The sequence below is a fragment of the Diorhabda sublineata genome, chromosome 4 (genome assembly GCF_026230105.1).
Source record: "Diorhabda sublineata isolate icDioSubl1.1 chromosome 4, icDioSubl1.1, whole genome shotgun sequence".
In the NCBI taxonomy this organism is placed as follows: domain Eukaryota; kingdom Metazoa; phylum Arthropoda; class Insecta; order Coleoptera; family Chrysomelidae; genus Diorhabda; species Diorhabda sublineata.
Genome location: NC_079477.1, coordinates 27,452,431 through 27,468,956, shown reverse-complemented (window position 1 = coordinate 27,468,956; position 16,526 = coordinate 27,452,431). Strand labels below are relative to the sequence as shown.

The window sequence follows — 16,526 nt, the reverse complement described above, 5'->3', positions numbered from 1 at the left end:
CTGTTATTTTCACCATTCCCTAAATAATGACCAGTGAAGAATTCCAAGAGATACTTAACGACCACGAAATAGAAACGTGGTGTGTATAGCCTTAAAGTAGCTATCGATGGTTTCAAACTTACAGAATGTCTCTTAACTGAATTAACGAAATAACTTGGAAATAAGGAAAAAACTCTCACCAAAATGTGATGAACTTGTGTTGTCTAATACCAGAAAGTTTCTACGTATATTGGAGAAAAATATCTCTTAATATATTTGGAGATTTATATTGTTACGAATTCGTCTACTAATATTGACCGTGAAGCCGGTCCTACCCAATATGCTGTCGAAGCTAAATTTTGCTGGACGCGCCGGGTATTTCTGCCTATTCACATTGTGGCAGCCATTTCTTTGGATTATTTTCGTGACATTATGTTGTGACTGATTTTATAAAGACAATTTCAATGATTTCATTTATTTACAGCAAATTGGAGATATCCAGAAACTCGACGAATCTGGAAAGTGAAAAAGTATATAAAACGAAGCAGAGAGACATAGTTAATAAATAATCTTATGTCATAGTGATAGAATAAAGAAAACCAAACTGTGAATTTAAATAAAAAGTGTTTAGTAATTATTAATAGTTAGTGTTAGTGTATAAATAAATTACGTTTGTATAAATTCACACATACCGTTTTTTTAACTAAAAAATGTTCAAATATATATGAAGAACATTACAATATTTATTTTTCTTTTTTAAAAAATGTGATTGATAAATAAATTAAACTTCCCTTCTTGATTTTATTTTCTATTGAAATAAAATAAATGATATATTTCTTAAAAGGTTCAAATTTATTATATATGAGTTGTAATAGTCCATCGGCTTGGGACGTTTTTCTTCGAACAATAATTTAAAAAACTCCAGTTTCATTACTAAATCGTCCTCTATGTATTTACATTCCAAAAATCTTAAAGTCAAAATAAATTTTAAAAAATATGTGCTGATATTATTCTTTATATTCGCTGGTAAGTTTTTTTATATCTTTCCAATGTTGCTTTTTATATAGTTATCTTTTATCCAGTTATCTTCATTAATTTCCTTTTGTCTGAAGCAAATTTTGTATTATAATAATATCCGAATAAATTCGTATTTTATTTTTATTTGGAGAACCGAACTAATAGAATAGAACAGATTCCTGTTTGGTTATATTTAAAAAAATATATAAATCTAGTTTTTCTATTTGTTAGAGCGTAAGCTTCTTTTTATTTAAATATGTTCTACCTACTCATTCCTGTATGGTTGAACTCCAACCTGGCATCTGTAAACCTGCAGAAAATAAAAAGTTCAAGTCCCTCGTATAAATAATCAATGAAAAGATCCCAACATATATAATTGAAACGCAAGTATAATATAACGATATTCATCAATTAAAAGTTAAATTAATTTGGAGTTACTTTAAAATGTATGAAACAACTTGTATTAGTCACAATTCTAGTCAAACAAAGTTTTAGTTTGTGCTTTCTGGAACATTCTGGGAATGACGTGTATGTGTATTTAACAGACAAACTAGAAGTGGTCATAGGAAATCCAGTATATTGTCCCTTACCCGGTCATTATCCTCATAAATTCTTAACAACACTTTAATAGAACTGAGAATTCTCGCTCTATATAATAAACATGTCGTAATTACAAAAAAATCACAAATAAAATTTACATTTTTTTTACATCATGAGTTATTCCAAACAGAGAAATTAGATTGGCTGCAAATAATCAGTTTTAAATCTAGCAAACTAATGATAATCTAGAATAATTTGATTCAGATTGAAGCTGTTATACGAGGAGGGTCCGAAAAGTACCTGGCCTGACCAAGAGATGGCGATAGTTCCTTGAAAAATGATACTATTAAAAAGTAGAAAATCTATACAGCACAAGTTTGAAGATGCCACACTGTTTAGTATTTATTTGGCAGCCAAGATATGTCCATCGAGTGTTTGGCAATGTTTCATTGGATGAATAAAACGTGGGTCCATCAATTCACACTCAAAATAAAAAAAAATAAAGAAAATTGACTGAAAAGACAGAACCGGCTCCAAAGAAGGCTGAGTCCGTTCCATCTGCAGACAAGGTCATGGCCTTGTCATGGTTTTTGAGATGCTCGTGTGATAATTTTTATTAAATGTCTTAAAAAAGGGCAAACTTTCAACGGCAACTACTATGCGCACTTATTGAAACGTTTGATCGGCTGCATTTGGCTAAGAAAAAAATGTTGTTTCAACAAGAAAATGCACCAGCTTACACGTTATTGCTATGGCCAATATTAATTAATTTAAATTTGAATTTCTACCTCATGCACTCTATCAACCAGATTCACCCTCTCGGACTCTTTTTTCTACGGCAGTTAACGGCTATTTTGGGGAACTTGACGATTCTTATTCTAAAAAGGGTATCGAACTTATTTAACATCGCTGGGAAAATTGTATGGAGCTAAAAGGAGATTACGTTGAAAAATGAATATATTTCTTTCACCAAAAAATTTTTGTTTCCTTTATCTATAGTCTATATCAAAGAAAAACGGTAATGGAATACAAATTAAAAGGAATAACAATGGAAATATAAATAAAATAATGGTCTGAGTCATAAGAAAAAATAAATTTTTTTATTCTCTCAATTTGCAACAAAGGAAATGGTATTTGTAAAAATGTTTATTCCCGGTATTTGCATATATTCAAAATGCAGAAACTGATTCCAATAAACGCAGCTTGTTATATACAATGTATCAATTCCGATCAGCTGTAAATTTCGATCGTAATCACACCCCCGATGCGGCGAACGGGATGCGGAGTATTGGAAAATTCGGGATCAGTTCAAATCAACTCAAATTACATGTAAAATATCAATCACTGTAACGGAAACCAAACTAGTCGAGAATTATCTCGACGCTGCCCTTTAGCGGATATTTGAACTGTTACTAGTACTAGGCAATATTGTGACATTGAATTCCCAAAATAAGTTACGGATAAAACGCAGTTTTGTTTGATTAACTGTAAAATACTGCGATGATTTTAAGCGATGATTATTCGCCTGGGTTTTGGACTTGCTTCAACAAAAAAATATCGTTGGTTATTTACATGAACAAGTTGGGAAATGGAATTTCTGGACCTAGTGGTGATATTTATACTTTCCAATACCACAACTCAAACTTTCACATGTACACAGTATGACGCGCGTTTCTATTTCAAGAAAAGCCAAATTCAAAAAAAATTGTTCACGCACGAAGCACTTGTAACTGATACACTTGATGTAAATAATCGCCTGTTTTTTTGGAATAAGTGGACATGTTACCACAGTCCCATTAGAGCAACATAAAGAGGTAAATTCTGGATGGTACCTACATTTGTTTGTCAGTAGCAATCCGCGTATAACAAGTTGAGCAATAGTACTCTAATCACCACCATTTTTGGCTATAAACTCTTTCGGATAGCACCAATTATCATGATCGGAATGGAACCGGGAAATACCTCAAGATTAAAAAGTCTTATTGTGCCAATGTTAACCTGAGAGTAAATGCCATCCATTCTCGGGGGATACAAAATACAAACTTATACCTTGGAATAGAGCATATAATAATTATTACTTGTCATTTTCATATGTTTTTCTTAATAAATCGTCTTTTGATATAAAATTAGTTTAAAAAAACAGGTAAAGTTTGACGTTTCGACTTATTTCGATCTTTCTCAAAATATGGCGACAAAACGTCAATTTTTTACCTGTTTGTTGTACATATATAAATATATACATAAATGTGGAGAAAGTGTTTAAGATCGCTATCACCTACGCGCTTCTCAAAAGATAAATTTTGAGTTCACTTCTAAGGGAAATAGTCGTATTATAACAGTCCTAATCTGCTTTATATATATTTAGGATCCAGTATATTTCCAAAATCAAAGAGAGCTTTAGCTTGCTTTTTTTTTAAAAATAAGTGAAAAGGTATATTACTTTTTCATCTAAAATAATGTAAATGAGTTCAAAATATTTATTATCAATTTTTAGTTATAATTAAGATACTTATTAAATGCCTCAGTTTTATTATCTATAGATTTAATTTGTTAAAAAAAATTATAATTTGTTTACCCATCCACTACCTAAATAGGGTTTTTGTGGTATCTTGTTCAAGGGTTTGACAAGAAGAATTGATATGATAAATATCATCTTTTGATCGATAAGCAAAAGATTCAGTACTTAATGGAGTGTTTGTTGCGTATATATAGGAAGAAAAGCGATTAATTCATCACAAAGATAAAATGTACGTATCTTGGTTGACACACTGAGATACCACCTCACGATCCTCAAATAACACCTATTTTAAAATCTATCCTACCTCACATTCACCTCCGAACTATATTTTTGAATACACATCTTCGAAATTTTACTCAGCAAGTACACTTAGAATGGAGATACTCCACCCATCCTGCCAAGCTGGGTTTAACACAATCCTCAACATACAATTTGTTACAGTCACTTGTTGAACAAAACTAGGGCAAAGATAACTGACAAATTTATTAATGAATTTCGTCAAAGATATTAAAATTTTAGGTAGATTCATTGAGAAATTCTGTGGCTGATGGACTTGCTTCAAAGGCATTTCCTTTTTCAGACACACATACACAGCTTTTTATCTGATATGTAGTCGTCCAGGTAGTCTAACTGTGTTTGCAATGCGATTCTGTTTGCGAAATTCTTCCGTTTCTTGTCCACATTACTCATACTCTATCACTCTTATTGCTGCATTTATTCTCTGGTCAAATAAGGTATATGTAATTGATCTATGTGTTGTTCTTAAGAACCATATTGTGTTCTTTCACAAGCCTTATACTTTTTTATTATACTTCAAATGTTCGTATATTTGTTTCTTCAAGTTATATTTCTCAAGAATTAGATATTGAAACGATATCACTTTATTCTCTAATAATAGATCGAGAGTTTTCATCTTCTAGATATTTTAGATACTGTGAGGAATTTCATTTTCTACTCATATATTTGCATATCAAATAGTTTCCCTCTTTGTTGAAACTTATACCGAATATATATGTAAATTATCTTCTTCGAATATGATTACTGCATTATCAGTGTAGAATACCATTTTTATTTATTTCTCCCAGCCTGCTCAACCTCATTTATGTTCATTTTTAATAATGTTAAACAGGATTTGGCTCAAAGTGTTTCCGATTTTAGTAGATTTATATCTCTCTTAACGCATCACTCAAGTCGTGTAACTAACTAAGAAAAACACAATGTTTTGCCAAAAATCGATTTTATTCATTAATATAATCTCCTTCAAGAGCAATACAATCACTCCAACGCTTCTCAATGTAATGGTTGTAGAAGGATTTGTCTTTTGCATCAAAATTGTCTTCAGATTCAGCAATTTCTTCCTCATTTGAGCTGAGTTTTTAGCCGGCGAACATTTTTTTAAATCAGCGAATAGCCAGTAGTCACTGGGGGCCACATCTGGACTATAAGGTGGATGAGGAAGCAATTCGCTCAATTTAAGCATCGACTTGTGAATCGGTGCAATGCTTGGTGAAACAGTGGTTTCTTATTCGACATATGAGGCTTTTTTTTCTTTATTTTCACATTCAATTGATTCAACAATCCTATGTAGTATTCGCTGTTAATTGTATTTTCCTTTTGGAGTGAATGAACAATATTCCATGCGCATTTCAAAATACTGGAGCCATAACCTTTACAGTTGACTGTTGTGCCTTTAGATGGATCCATGTTCCATCCATTGTGTCAGATCTGATTTATTACGTGTAAATATGGCCAAGCACTGCTCTGAATCATCAACACCTTGTTGTTGTTGAACGATGGTGAGTAACCCTGGGCACTGAAAAAAGCTTTCTCATGATCAAATGCTCAAGCATAATTGTAAACGCACTGCCTTCTAATTTCTTTACGGCCTCAGCTATATCACGTAATTCAATTTTCGATTATATATAGATATAACCAATTTGTAGACTTTTTTTATGTTTTCTGGAGTAATCACTTTAATCGAATGGCCAGATCGTTAACCAACATCGGTGTCTGTACGACCACGTTCAAATTCAGCAAAACAATAACAAATTATTCTTTTTGATGGAGTAGAGAAGCCATTGCTGAACTTGTACAATATTGTTTTCCAACAAGAAACATTGATAAATTAACACACAAAATTGTTTTGAATCCATTATTTTGAAAATGACGTGCGGGTTCACTTAAAATGGCTGTCACTTCTTTCTGACTAATCGAAATGACATGAAATTTTAAACATAGTCTTTTGAAAGTTGGTACTTCATAAACGTCATATGGATTTGACATTGGCAGCGCCATCTGTGTGTCAGTCATATGACTTATTGATTGATGTAATAATTACAGTGATGTAATATTTATTGGCCTCTATTAATTGTTACGATTAGAATCTAGTGAATTCTCCTCTTTTTTCTGTAGAGGTATGAACTCATTTTATTGCCTGAGTGAGATCTATAAAGCACATGAAAGCTCTCTAATAAATGTTTTTTTTTCGGTTAATTGCGAATGATAGAAATGGTATCTATGTAATATCTATTCTATCATATCAAAAGTAACATTAAATACCCTGATGATCGACTTATTGATTCAGTTATACACGTCAGACATTTTATATTTTAGAAAATCTTCAATTTGAAGTAAAAATTTCATGATACAAGTTTCTTTTGAAATATAGTGTTAGTTTGAATTTTACTTTCGCGAAAAGGTTTACCGAAAAAGTATTACGAAAACTCCAAGTTTTTTAATCTTTAATTTATTTGCCAACTTTGTGCAATGCGGTTGTAATTTTAAATTTAAAGTAACAATAGTACCTACAACTAGGAGTAGAATTTATTCGAATTGGCTGCAGACGAAAAAAACGAAAATTCGTTGGCATTATATAGACGTTAACCCCGTTTCTCCAAAACTATAAACAACGTGGATTCGCAAACAACAAATTCTCATTTACTGAATGAGGTTTAGAACACTCTCGATAATAGAATTGTCCCTCCATTTGATACGAGCACATTGTTTTCTAATTCCCAAAAAAATAATTCAACTTTGGTACTTATAATTACAGCTAAAAAACAGAAAGAAATGAGAATATCATAAATGTAAAATACTTCATATGGTGGAGTATGGGAGAAGTGCAATTTTCGGAAAATTATAATTGCATTGCAAAATTCAAAAATTCCATCGCAAGTTTATGTCGTGGTGGAAAAAACGGGTGAAAATGATCGTTCAAGCTCAACAGAGTCCCTTATCCAAATAAGCTCTCTATCGTTTACTGTATCATCCTTAAGTTGGAATTTCTAGTAGTGAAGATGTTCTGAGACCTCGAGTCGATAACTTATCGAAATGCTGTTCCGACAGTGCCATTGTGAACGTTGTTGAACTGATAGATATTAACCTTGTCTATATATCAAAGCAAAATATAGGTAATTATCAAAAATTGTACTTTACACTGGATGAAAAATCAACTTTCGGCCGATCTGCCAACAGATGGCACGAAAGCTGGAAATCTACTTTTAAAGAGGCTGAATAGTACAAGAAACAAGACAGTCCCAAATAAAGAGAATGAAAAAAAAGTACTTCACATTGTAATTTTTGTACTTTTAATATAATAATTTATATACTCACATTAATTTATATATCATGTTATGAAAATTATCTGAAAAATTACCAACCTAACGAAGAAACAAGACATTGGTCGTATACAACAAACGAAAATATTGAGCAACATAAAAATGCAATTAAATAGTATAAATAGTATATGGACGCATTCAACATAACGAGCACTTTACAAGCAGAGATTTATACAATTGAAAAATGTGTCCAGTTCAATCTAGAGAGAAATTATCGCAAAAAGGAGATCATCATCCAGTTTGATATCCAAGCAGGCATTAGAGCTCTAAGCTCCAATATCATAAAATCAAAAGTCGTTTGAGATTGCCTAGAAAATTAAAACGAACTAGGCAAGAAAACCTTTCAATAGATTACGGGACACATCGGAGTGAAGAGCAATGAAATATCTGATAAGCTCGCTAAAGCGGGGGCAGACAAGCTCTTCATGGGATCTGAACACGTCTGTGGTTTCAGCTACAGAACAATAGAAAAAGCATTGGAAAAGAAGATAGACAGGAACAAAATCAATTATTGGGACAACCTGCAGGGGCTGGGACAGGTAAAGACTCTGCTGGGAAACTATAACCAGAGAAGATCTGTTGAATGTATGAACCTGAGTAAGAACAATCTACGAGAAAGGACGAAATCTCTATCCACATTCTCTCGAAGTTTGAAACACGTTAATCCAGAGCACTACGCCTGGAAGCGTATGGAATGGAAGACGAAGATCTCTAGCAGCTACAGTTATCCCACATTTTGGACTTTCTAGAAAGAGTGAGATTAACAAATCAGATGTAAACACTGAGTTCTTCGGTATCGCTTACATACAATCCAGAAAACGGTCTCCATCACTTATACGATTGTCAAACAGAAGCCAAGTATTTCAAATGCTTGAAATTTTAGTGAGAAACTCTCAACGCATGCGCTCTTCAGGTCAAGGTTTGAAACTTTTTGGGCATTCTTTTTATATACACATTGATTTCCATTCAGCGTGTTCCTTTACAAATTGTATTTAATTGCGAATTGGTGATTAAGGTACAAGTACCCACAAGGTCTGTTTGATCTTCCTAATAGTCGAAGAAGCTATTTGTAGAACAGTGAAATAGATTAATTAAAATTTTAGTTCTCATTTATTTCTCTCGAAACACGTGCTGCAATAATTTCTTGTGAATGTCTGTTTTCGACAAAAAAACCGCTACAAGTATAAAATATTAAGTGTAATAATCGCGTCCATTTTTAAGCTTTCCCGGATTGCATCAATTTACTCCCTATAATAAACGCTCCTGTAACATTCTGCAAACCACCCCAAATCGCAATATGTTTCAACTAGTGACCCAATAACAATTTGTCTGATTTAGTAGCATATAATTGGATGATTTGCTGAAGCGAATGGTGCAGTATAAATCCAAATTTTACGATATTGTAGTGTACCACTAATCACCTAAATATCTTATATACATATTTAATTAACTATAACTCTGACCCAGGGGTAATAAAGGTGCCGTTGGGATACTAAATTTTCATTTAATAGATAGTCTATTTTATCGCCTTGCTTTTCCACCACAATAAGCGAGATAAAAGTAGCTTTCACCAGATACGGTTGTTTATTGTTATGGCAGATACAGTGTGCTGCTTCAATTAAAGTCATGTTGAAATTACGTTCAAAGATCTAATGGAAAATAATTTAAATTGCAGGAGCCGCCGCTGCTTCTAGGATGTACGTAGACGCAATCAGTAAACTGGCTCGACAAGCTCAACAAGGGACATGGGGAGGTTCATCTGACATCGGTAAGTATGACAATGCACTTTTATATTTTCCACCGACGCTTTCAACGCGATCCACTTAATTGTTATTGACCTTAAAAAATAATAAAGCTCTGGAGATTTATTTCCATAGCCGTATATATTGAAAAAATTCTATTATAAGTTCTACTTCCATGCTATGAATATTTTAAAAATAAAAGTTTATTATAAATTCAAACATAATTTCGAAGTATATTTATTAAACTGTGTTAGGCAACAAGCTCGTCTGAAACTCGGCGTTTTATTAAATGTTAACTAGATTCAAACTGTTTCTCGATTTATGTATTATGAACATTCTTCGAATTCGTGACGTGCCGTTTGCTTTCCAAAAGCACTTTAACGGTGAAAATTGCGCTTTCCAAAACTGAAAACTATATTAATGAAAAGTTGTTTTTGTTCAGAACAGAAAATATAATTTTATATGAAGCATTCTTCGCATTACGAAAGTTAATTTCATTGTCTAGTGCATTTATATGAGAAACTTGGAACATTCACCTGTCGACTATATACAGGATGTTATTCAATTCATCATACAAAAAAATTCAGAAATTGATGTCCTATGTGAAATTAGTAATAGAGTGGACAAAATGTTCCCAATAGATAAAGGAAACGAAGGAAACGAGGGAAACGAAGGAAACGAAGGAAACGAAGGAAACGAAGGAAACGAAGGAAACGAAGGAAACGAAGGAAACGAAGGAAACGAAGGAAACGAAGGAAACGAAGGAAACGAAGGAAACGAAGGAAACGAAGGAAACGAAGGAAACGAAGGAAACGAAGGAAACGAAGGAAACGAAGGAAACGAAGGAAACGAAGGAAACGAAGGAAACGAAGGAAACGAAGGAAACGAAGGAAACGAAGGAAACGAAGGAAACGAAGGAAACGAAGGAAACGAAGGAAACGAAGGAAACGAAGGAAACGAAGGAAACGAAGGAAACGAAGGAAACGAAGGAAACGAAGGAAACGAAGGAAACGAAGGAAACGAAGGAAACGAAGGAAACGAAGGAAACGAAGGAAACGAAGGAAACGAAGGAAACGAAGGAAACGAAGGAAACGAAGGAAACGAAGGAAACGAAGGAAACGAAGGAAACGAAGGAAACGAAGGAAACGAAGGAAACGAAGGAAACGAAGGAAACGAAGGAAACGAAGGAAACGAAGGAAACGAAGGAAACGAAGGAAACGAAGGAAACGAAGGAAACGAAGGAAACGAAGGAAACGAAGGAAACGAAGGAAACGAAGGAAACGAAGGAAACGAAGGAAACGAAGGAAACGAAGGAAACGAAGGAAACGAAGGAAACGAAGGAAACGAAGGAAACGAAGGAAACGAAGGAAACGAAGGAAACGAAGGAAACGAAGGAAACGAAGGAAACGAAGGAAACGAAGGAAACGAAGGAAACGAAGGAAACGAAGGAAACGAAGGAAACGAAGGAAACGAAGGAAACGAAGGAAACGAAGGAAACGAAGGAAACGAAGGAAACGAAGGAAACGAAGGAAACGAAGGAAACGAAGGAAACGAAGGAAACGAAGGAAACGAAGGAAACGAAGGAAACGAAGGAAACGAAGGAAACGAAGGAAACGAAGGAAACGAAGGAAACGAAGGAAACGAAGGAAACGAAGGAAACGAAGGAAACGAAGGAAACGAAGGAAACGAAGGAAACGAAGGAAACGAAGGAAACGAAGGAAACGAAGGAAACGAAGGAAACGAAGGAAACGAAGGAAACGAAGGAAACGAAGGAAACGAAGGAAACGAAGGAAACGAAGGAAACGAAGGAAACGAAGGAAACGAAGGAAACGAAGGAAACGAAGGAAACGAAGGAAACGAAGGAAACGAAGGAAACGAAGGAAACGAAGGAAACGAAGGAAACGAAGGAAACGAAGGAAACGAAGGAAACGAAGGAAACGAAGGAAACGAAGGAAACGAAGGAAACGAAGGAAACGAAGGAAACGAAGGAAACGAAGGAAACGAAGGAAACGAAGGAAACGAAGGAAACGAAGGAAACGAAGGAAACTAAGGAAACGAAGGAAACGAAGGAAACGAAGGAAACGAAGGAAACGAAGGAAACGAAGGAAACGAAGGAAACGAAGGAAACGAAGGAAACGAAGGAAACGAAGGAAACGAAGGAAACGAAGGAATGAAAGGGAAGGAACGAGAAGAAATAATTAAGAATTTTAATGAGAAACTAATAAGAACTGACTAAAAAATGACCATGAAATGACCAATACATGTCTAAATAATTGCTAAGAAATAAATCGAATGAAAGAATGAGAGCGAAAATGGTAGAAAGAATATAAACTAATAAAAAGGAAAAACAGTCATAAATGTAGTAACATACAAATCAAGGAAATCGTAGGAAAACAAAGTAAATGAGAAAAACAAAGAAATCATCGGAAAAAAGAAGAAATGGGAAAAAAGCCTTAACGCTAGAAGCAACACTAAGAAGAAAGGAAAACTAATTGAAATAAAAATAAGGGATGAAACGAGAAAGTTTAAGAGAAAGAAAAAGAAATGTAGTAAATGGAAGAAAATGGGGAATGGTTAAAAATTTGAAATATATGAAAGGAATGGAAATTATAGGGGAGGAAGAGAACGCAATGGAAATGAAAGTGAAAAAGCAGAAAAAACTTTTTAGCAATTACAAAACGTTAGAAACTGTTAAAACCCAATAGTTTTTGAAGGGACAGGAGAAAATTTTCATATGAAATACCTTAATTGAATCTTGAGTACACGATCCTGTGACATCTTTTATATCTAAATCTATAACCAACGAAAAATGCTGATGATTTAGATGTAGCACTACTTTCCTAATATTTAATGTAAAGAAAAGATAATTTTTTCAACATTACAATATGTTTGTGTAGACTACAGACAAAAATGAAAGTGTTTGATGTACCACTTCTAATAATACGAGATTCTAGCTAGACTTCTGTTATTAACTTGAGAGAAATGTGTAATGAAAAAACTTTCTTTTCTTTTCTTTGTGTCACTCGACACGCTTAGTTCAACTCGGAACAGCTCAAATCTTGATTTTAGTTTAGAAGTATATTATTATATGTGTGCGCTGTGAAAAGCTTTATGAGAGGAAAATTGTAAAGAAGCTTTTGTAACCATCGCAAATTTCATATTTCGTTTAATACAGAAAATTGGATTTTTATGAATTGTTCTGAAAATCGTGTGCATTTTGTAGAGAACTGTTCATCTGTATAGAATACGAACAAATTTTCATATAATAAGCGGATTTGGATCAGAGAACGTATATTATAGCATCAAACGTGTGAGAATCTTTTAGAGAGAACGTGCTAAATTTATTAAAAATTTTTGAAAGAAGAAAATTTATTTTATGTATATAAAACTGAATCCCTTTTTTAAAATTTGTAACATTATGAAGTTCGTCAATTCAACAAGCAAATTAGATTCCCTTATTTTGCCCAGCCTTTTTAATATACGGTGTTGCTTGTGACAAAATTAGCAAAGAATTACCTCCAAGAACAGGGTTAAGAAGAAAAATTGTACAAATCTGACCATTTTCATTTGTTTTTCATGGCTCTCCTCCATAAGGTACGATTTTGGCAGGATAAGCACAAAATAAATAAGTGTTGACACAAATTGAACTACTCCCTATGAAGACCGCCCAACAGAGCTCAGGATTAAGGGTTTGGACCAGCCTGTTTTGACAGGAAATACCCATACGTTTTATTAAAACTGTTTGACCACATGCTTTAAGATTAGTTTATCAAGAACTAAAGAGTAATTACTTCAGAATAACAGATTTATGAAATTGTTTTCGTCCTCAAACGCCTTCCAAAGATCTTTCGAAAATTTTTCAAATATACATATGCACAAATATGGAGTCTTCTTACCTCAAAAGCTTGTTAAATTAATTAAGTTTTGCCTATATTTGAGTGAGTTTTAAATTGGTTTAAAAATCCAAACAATAATATCCAAACAAGGATAAAATACCAAATTTGGAAAACAGTAGTATATATGGAATTGTGACCGAAAGTATATTGGGCAGACTAAGAGATCCGTTATTGACAGGTTTAAAGAGCATATAGCTCATTTGTCAGTCACAATCATAGCACAAATATTAATAATGTAAATTTGTTAAAAAATGTAGCCAATAATGTACAATTATTTGCCAATTGAAATCAAATCTATAACATCTTGTTCCGCATTTCGCAATAATTTGAAGGAATATTTGCTGGAAAGTGCCTTCTATTCTATAAACAACTTTTACTCAAATAATGTCTCAATGTTATCCATAATCTATCCATGATGGTTTTAAGCGAATCATTATTTGATAATCTGAATTAATTAAATTAAGATATTTTAGTGTCAATGCAACATACGGAATTGTTTCTGTAACAAGAAGCCAAATAAACGATAATTAACTGAAAGTATGCTAATCCAATTACTAAAAGTTGGATTACACTCGGATCGCTGTTTCGAATTAAGTCAAAGAAAACACGGTTGCCTTTCACGCGTTGTATAAGGGCTGTGTATATTTTGCTGGAAAGGGTATAACGATGTTATTACTGTTTAGATTTGGATATATAGCTTTTTGACTTTGTAGGCGTATATGGTATCGTTTTAATTAAGCTATTCTTGAAATTTAAAACGATAATAACCTCATATATAATTAAACCGAATCTTGGTGTATTAAATGATAATAATAATGAGATTTTGAACATATGTGTTCGTAGAAGCGAACAAAGTGAATTTTTATATAAATTTCGATTGTTCCACTTGACTCCCATGCAACTTTTCTTATTATAATTATATATTAGAATTGAAATAGATTAATATCAAAACAAGAACGGGACAGTTTACGAATTTTGGACACAATATTTATTGAACTGAAAAAATGATTTGTAACAAGACAAATTTTTTAAACGTCTTTGATTCTATTTGAAATAATGGAGTGATAAGGTGGATTCTAAGTGATAAATTTTAATATGAAGTTAAACTGTTCCGCTGGATTCCCACGCAACACTTAAACTACCTGACGACCTTTCTTATTACAATTGGAATCGATTAATATCAAAACAAGAACGCGAAATTATGCAAATTCTGAACACAAAATTTATTGAAATAAAATAATTTCTGGCAACAAAACATACTATAGATAATTTTCAAAAAAGGCTTGATTATATTAGAAATAATGGAGGAATAAGGGGGATTCTAGATATTAAATATAATTTCTGGAAACAAACGACGATATAAAAAATGTAAATTTCACTAAAAGTCACTAATAATCTATTTGATTCACAATAAACAAATTCATTATACAAAAATAGTTGGAAATCCCTAAGCTATTATTTTTTTGTACTCAGCATTTTCACGCGCGTACTAAAACCATAAGGCTATGGTCTCCTATAAACGCAGTCGGCCACGTACAGCGTCCAGATGCTTATTTTTGAAATATACTGTTGAGGTCTCTTTCACACGTTGACGTTGGCGTGTGGACACCGTGCCATTCAAACGGTTTACGCCGCGTCTCTAATTAGAACCATTGCAACGTGAGCGTCGTATTTGACGACAGAACAAAATATCGAAATTTGATAAAGAAAAAAGCGAATTATTGATTGAATCAGTCCGATGTTATTGTAAATTATATAATAAAAGTGACAAGCTACTTTTGCTTCAGGTGATATGAGCTTGAGATGCCTTTTTGATGGCAGTTTTATTATATATTCCCTCACAAGTTTTACGATATGTTCAAATTGTTCTTGATTGACACAAAAATTGGAACATCCAAGAAAACCAGATTTTGATTACTGTATCCTGGGTTCGACGGAAATTGCTGTACGTGGACTTCCTGTACACACAATGCTCCATAAATGCTGCATACTACTCTAGCCTTCTCAAAATACACGTGGAACCTACCAATCGCTCGAAGCTGAGAAACTTTTGGATAGTGCGCGCCCACAAGCTAAATCCAATATTTGAACTAGGGCGGAAGATATTAGAACATACTTTTACAGTCCGGACTTATCACCCTGAGACTACCACATGTTTGGATCACTGAAAGAAGCCTTCGGAGGACAAACAGTCAACACCGACGAGGAGGTGGAGAAAAGCACATGGCTGTCCGAATTGCTTCACGCAGGCCTTTTAGGCCAATAGCATGGAAGTGAATCCCTTCCACTCTTTCCTATTTTTTACTTTCGTTTTCCAGATTTGAATTCCTCTCTCTCTCTCTCTTAGGTCTTCCATTACCTCTGCGTACCATTTTTTCCTTGGTCTTCCTGTTTTCTTATTCCTCCTTCTTCTCCATCATATTTCTCTGATGATTATCTGTATGTTAACTACTCTGTTCTTTTGGATCATTATTTTTCTTAGTTATGCATCTCCAAACAGTTCCCTTATTTCATCATCGTTCTTCTCAGCCATAATGTACTTCCCCTCGTCATCCTCGCTTCCAGATTTCCTCCCTCGTCACCGTCGTCCTTGATAACTCCACCAAGATATACATAACTTTGAACTTGTTCTGAGCTCTTTACCTTTTCTTCGTTTAGTTGTAATGACAAACTCATTTCTCTTTTCCTTTGTGGTGTTGTCATTATCATGAACTCCGACTTATCTTCGCCGACTCATAGATTTACTGTCTCTGCCGTTCCTATGAAGTCTCTGCAGATTTCTTTGAAAAAACTGTAATTTTTTTCGATAATAAATAAATGTGTCAAAGCGTTTGTCTCGGTCATATTTGAACCTCCCTCGTATAATTTTAAAATAACCAACTTTTGATTTCTGATTTGTATCAACTATTAATACATTTAAATCAATTTATACATCATTCTACTTTCAAAATAATAAAAATATTTGGAACTGATATTTTTGGATCATTTGCGATTTGATCAAATATTTCCAGTACATTAATTTTCTGTGGTACTATACATCACTTCCTAATATAGTTTTATTGCAAGTCAACATACATACACGTCCAATATTACGGACTATTCAAAATATATTTATTACATTCCTGACTGGCATCGCTGTAGTCATAAACCGAACATTATTTTCACATCATCCATGTGAATCTCACCCAAATTCTTGCGTCAAAAAACCATTCGACAC

At 33.5% G+C, this 16,526-nt stretch overlaps 1 protein-coding gene across 3 annotated transcripts in view; it reads left to right on the top strand.

Annotated features, from left to right (window-relative positions):
- The window catches only part of LOC130443193 (GATA zinc finger domain-containing protein 14), a 200,322-nt gene that overhangs the window by 148,714 nt on the left and 35,082 nt on the right, over positions 1 to 16,526 (top strand). For all 3 annotated transcript variants that reach the window (XM_056777709.1, XM_056777710.1, XM_056777708.1), the window contains exon 4: positions 9,347 to 9,439. In XM_056777709.1, the coding sequence (XP_056633687.1) occupies positions 9,347 to 9,439 (93 nt within the window). The remainder of the gene's footprint in view (positions 1 to 9,346; positions 9,440 to 16,526) is intronic.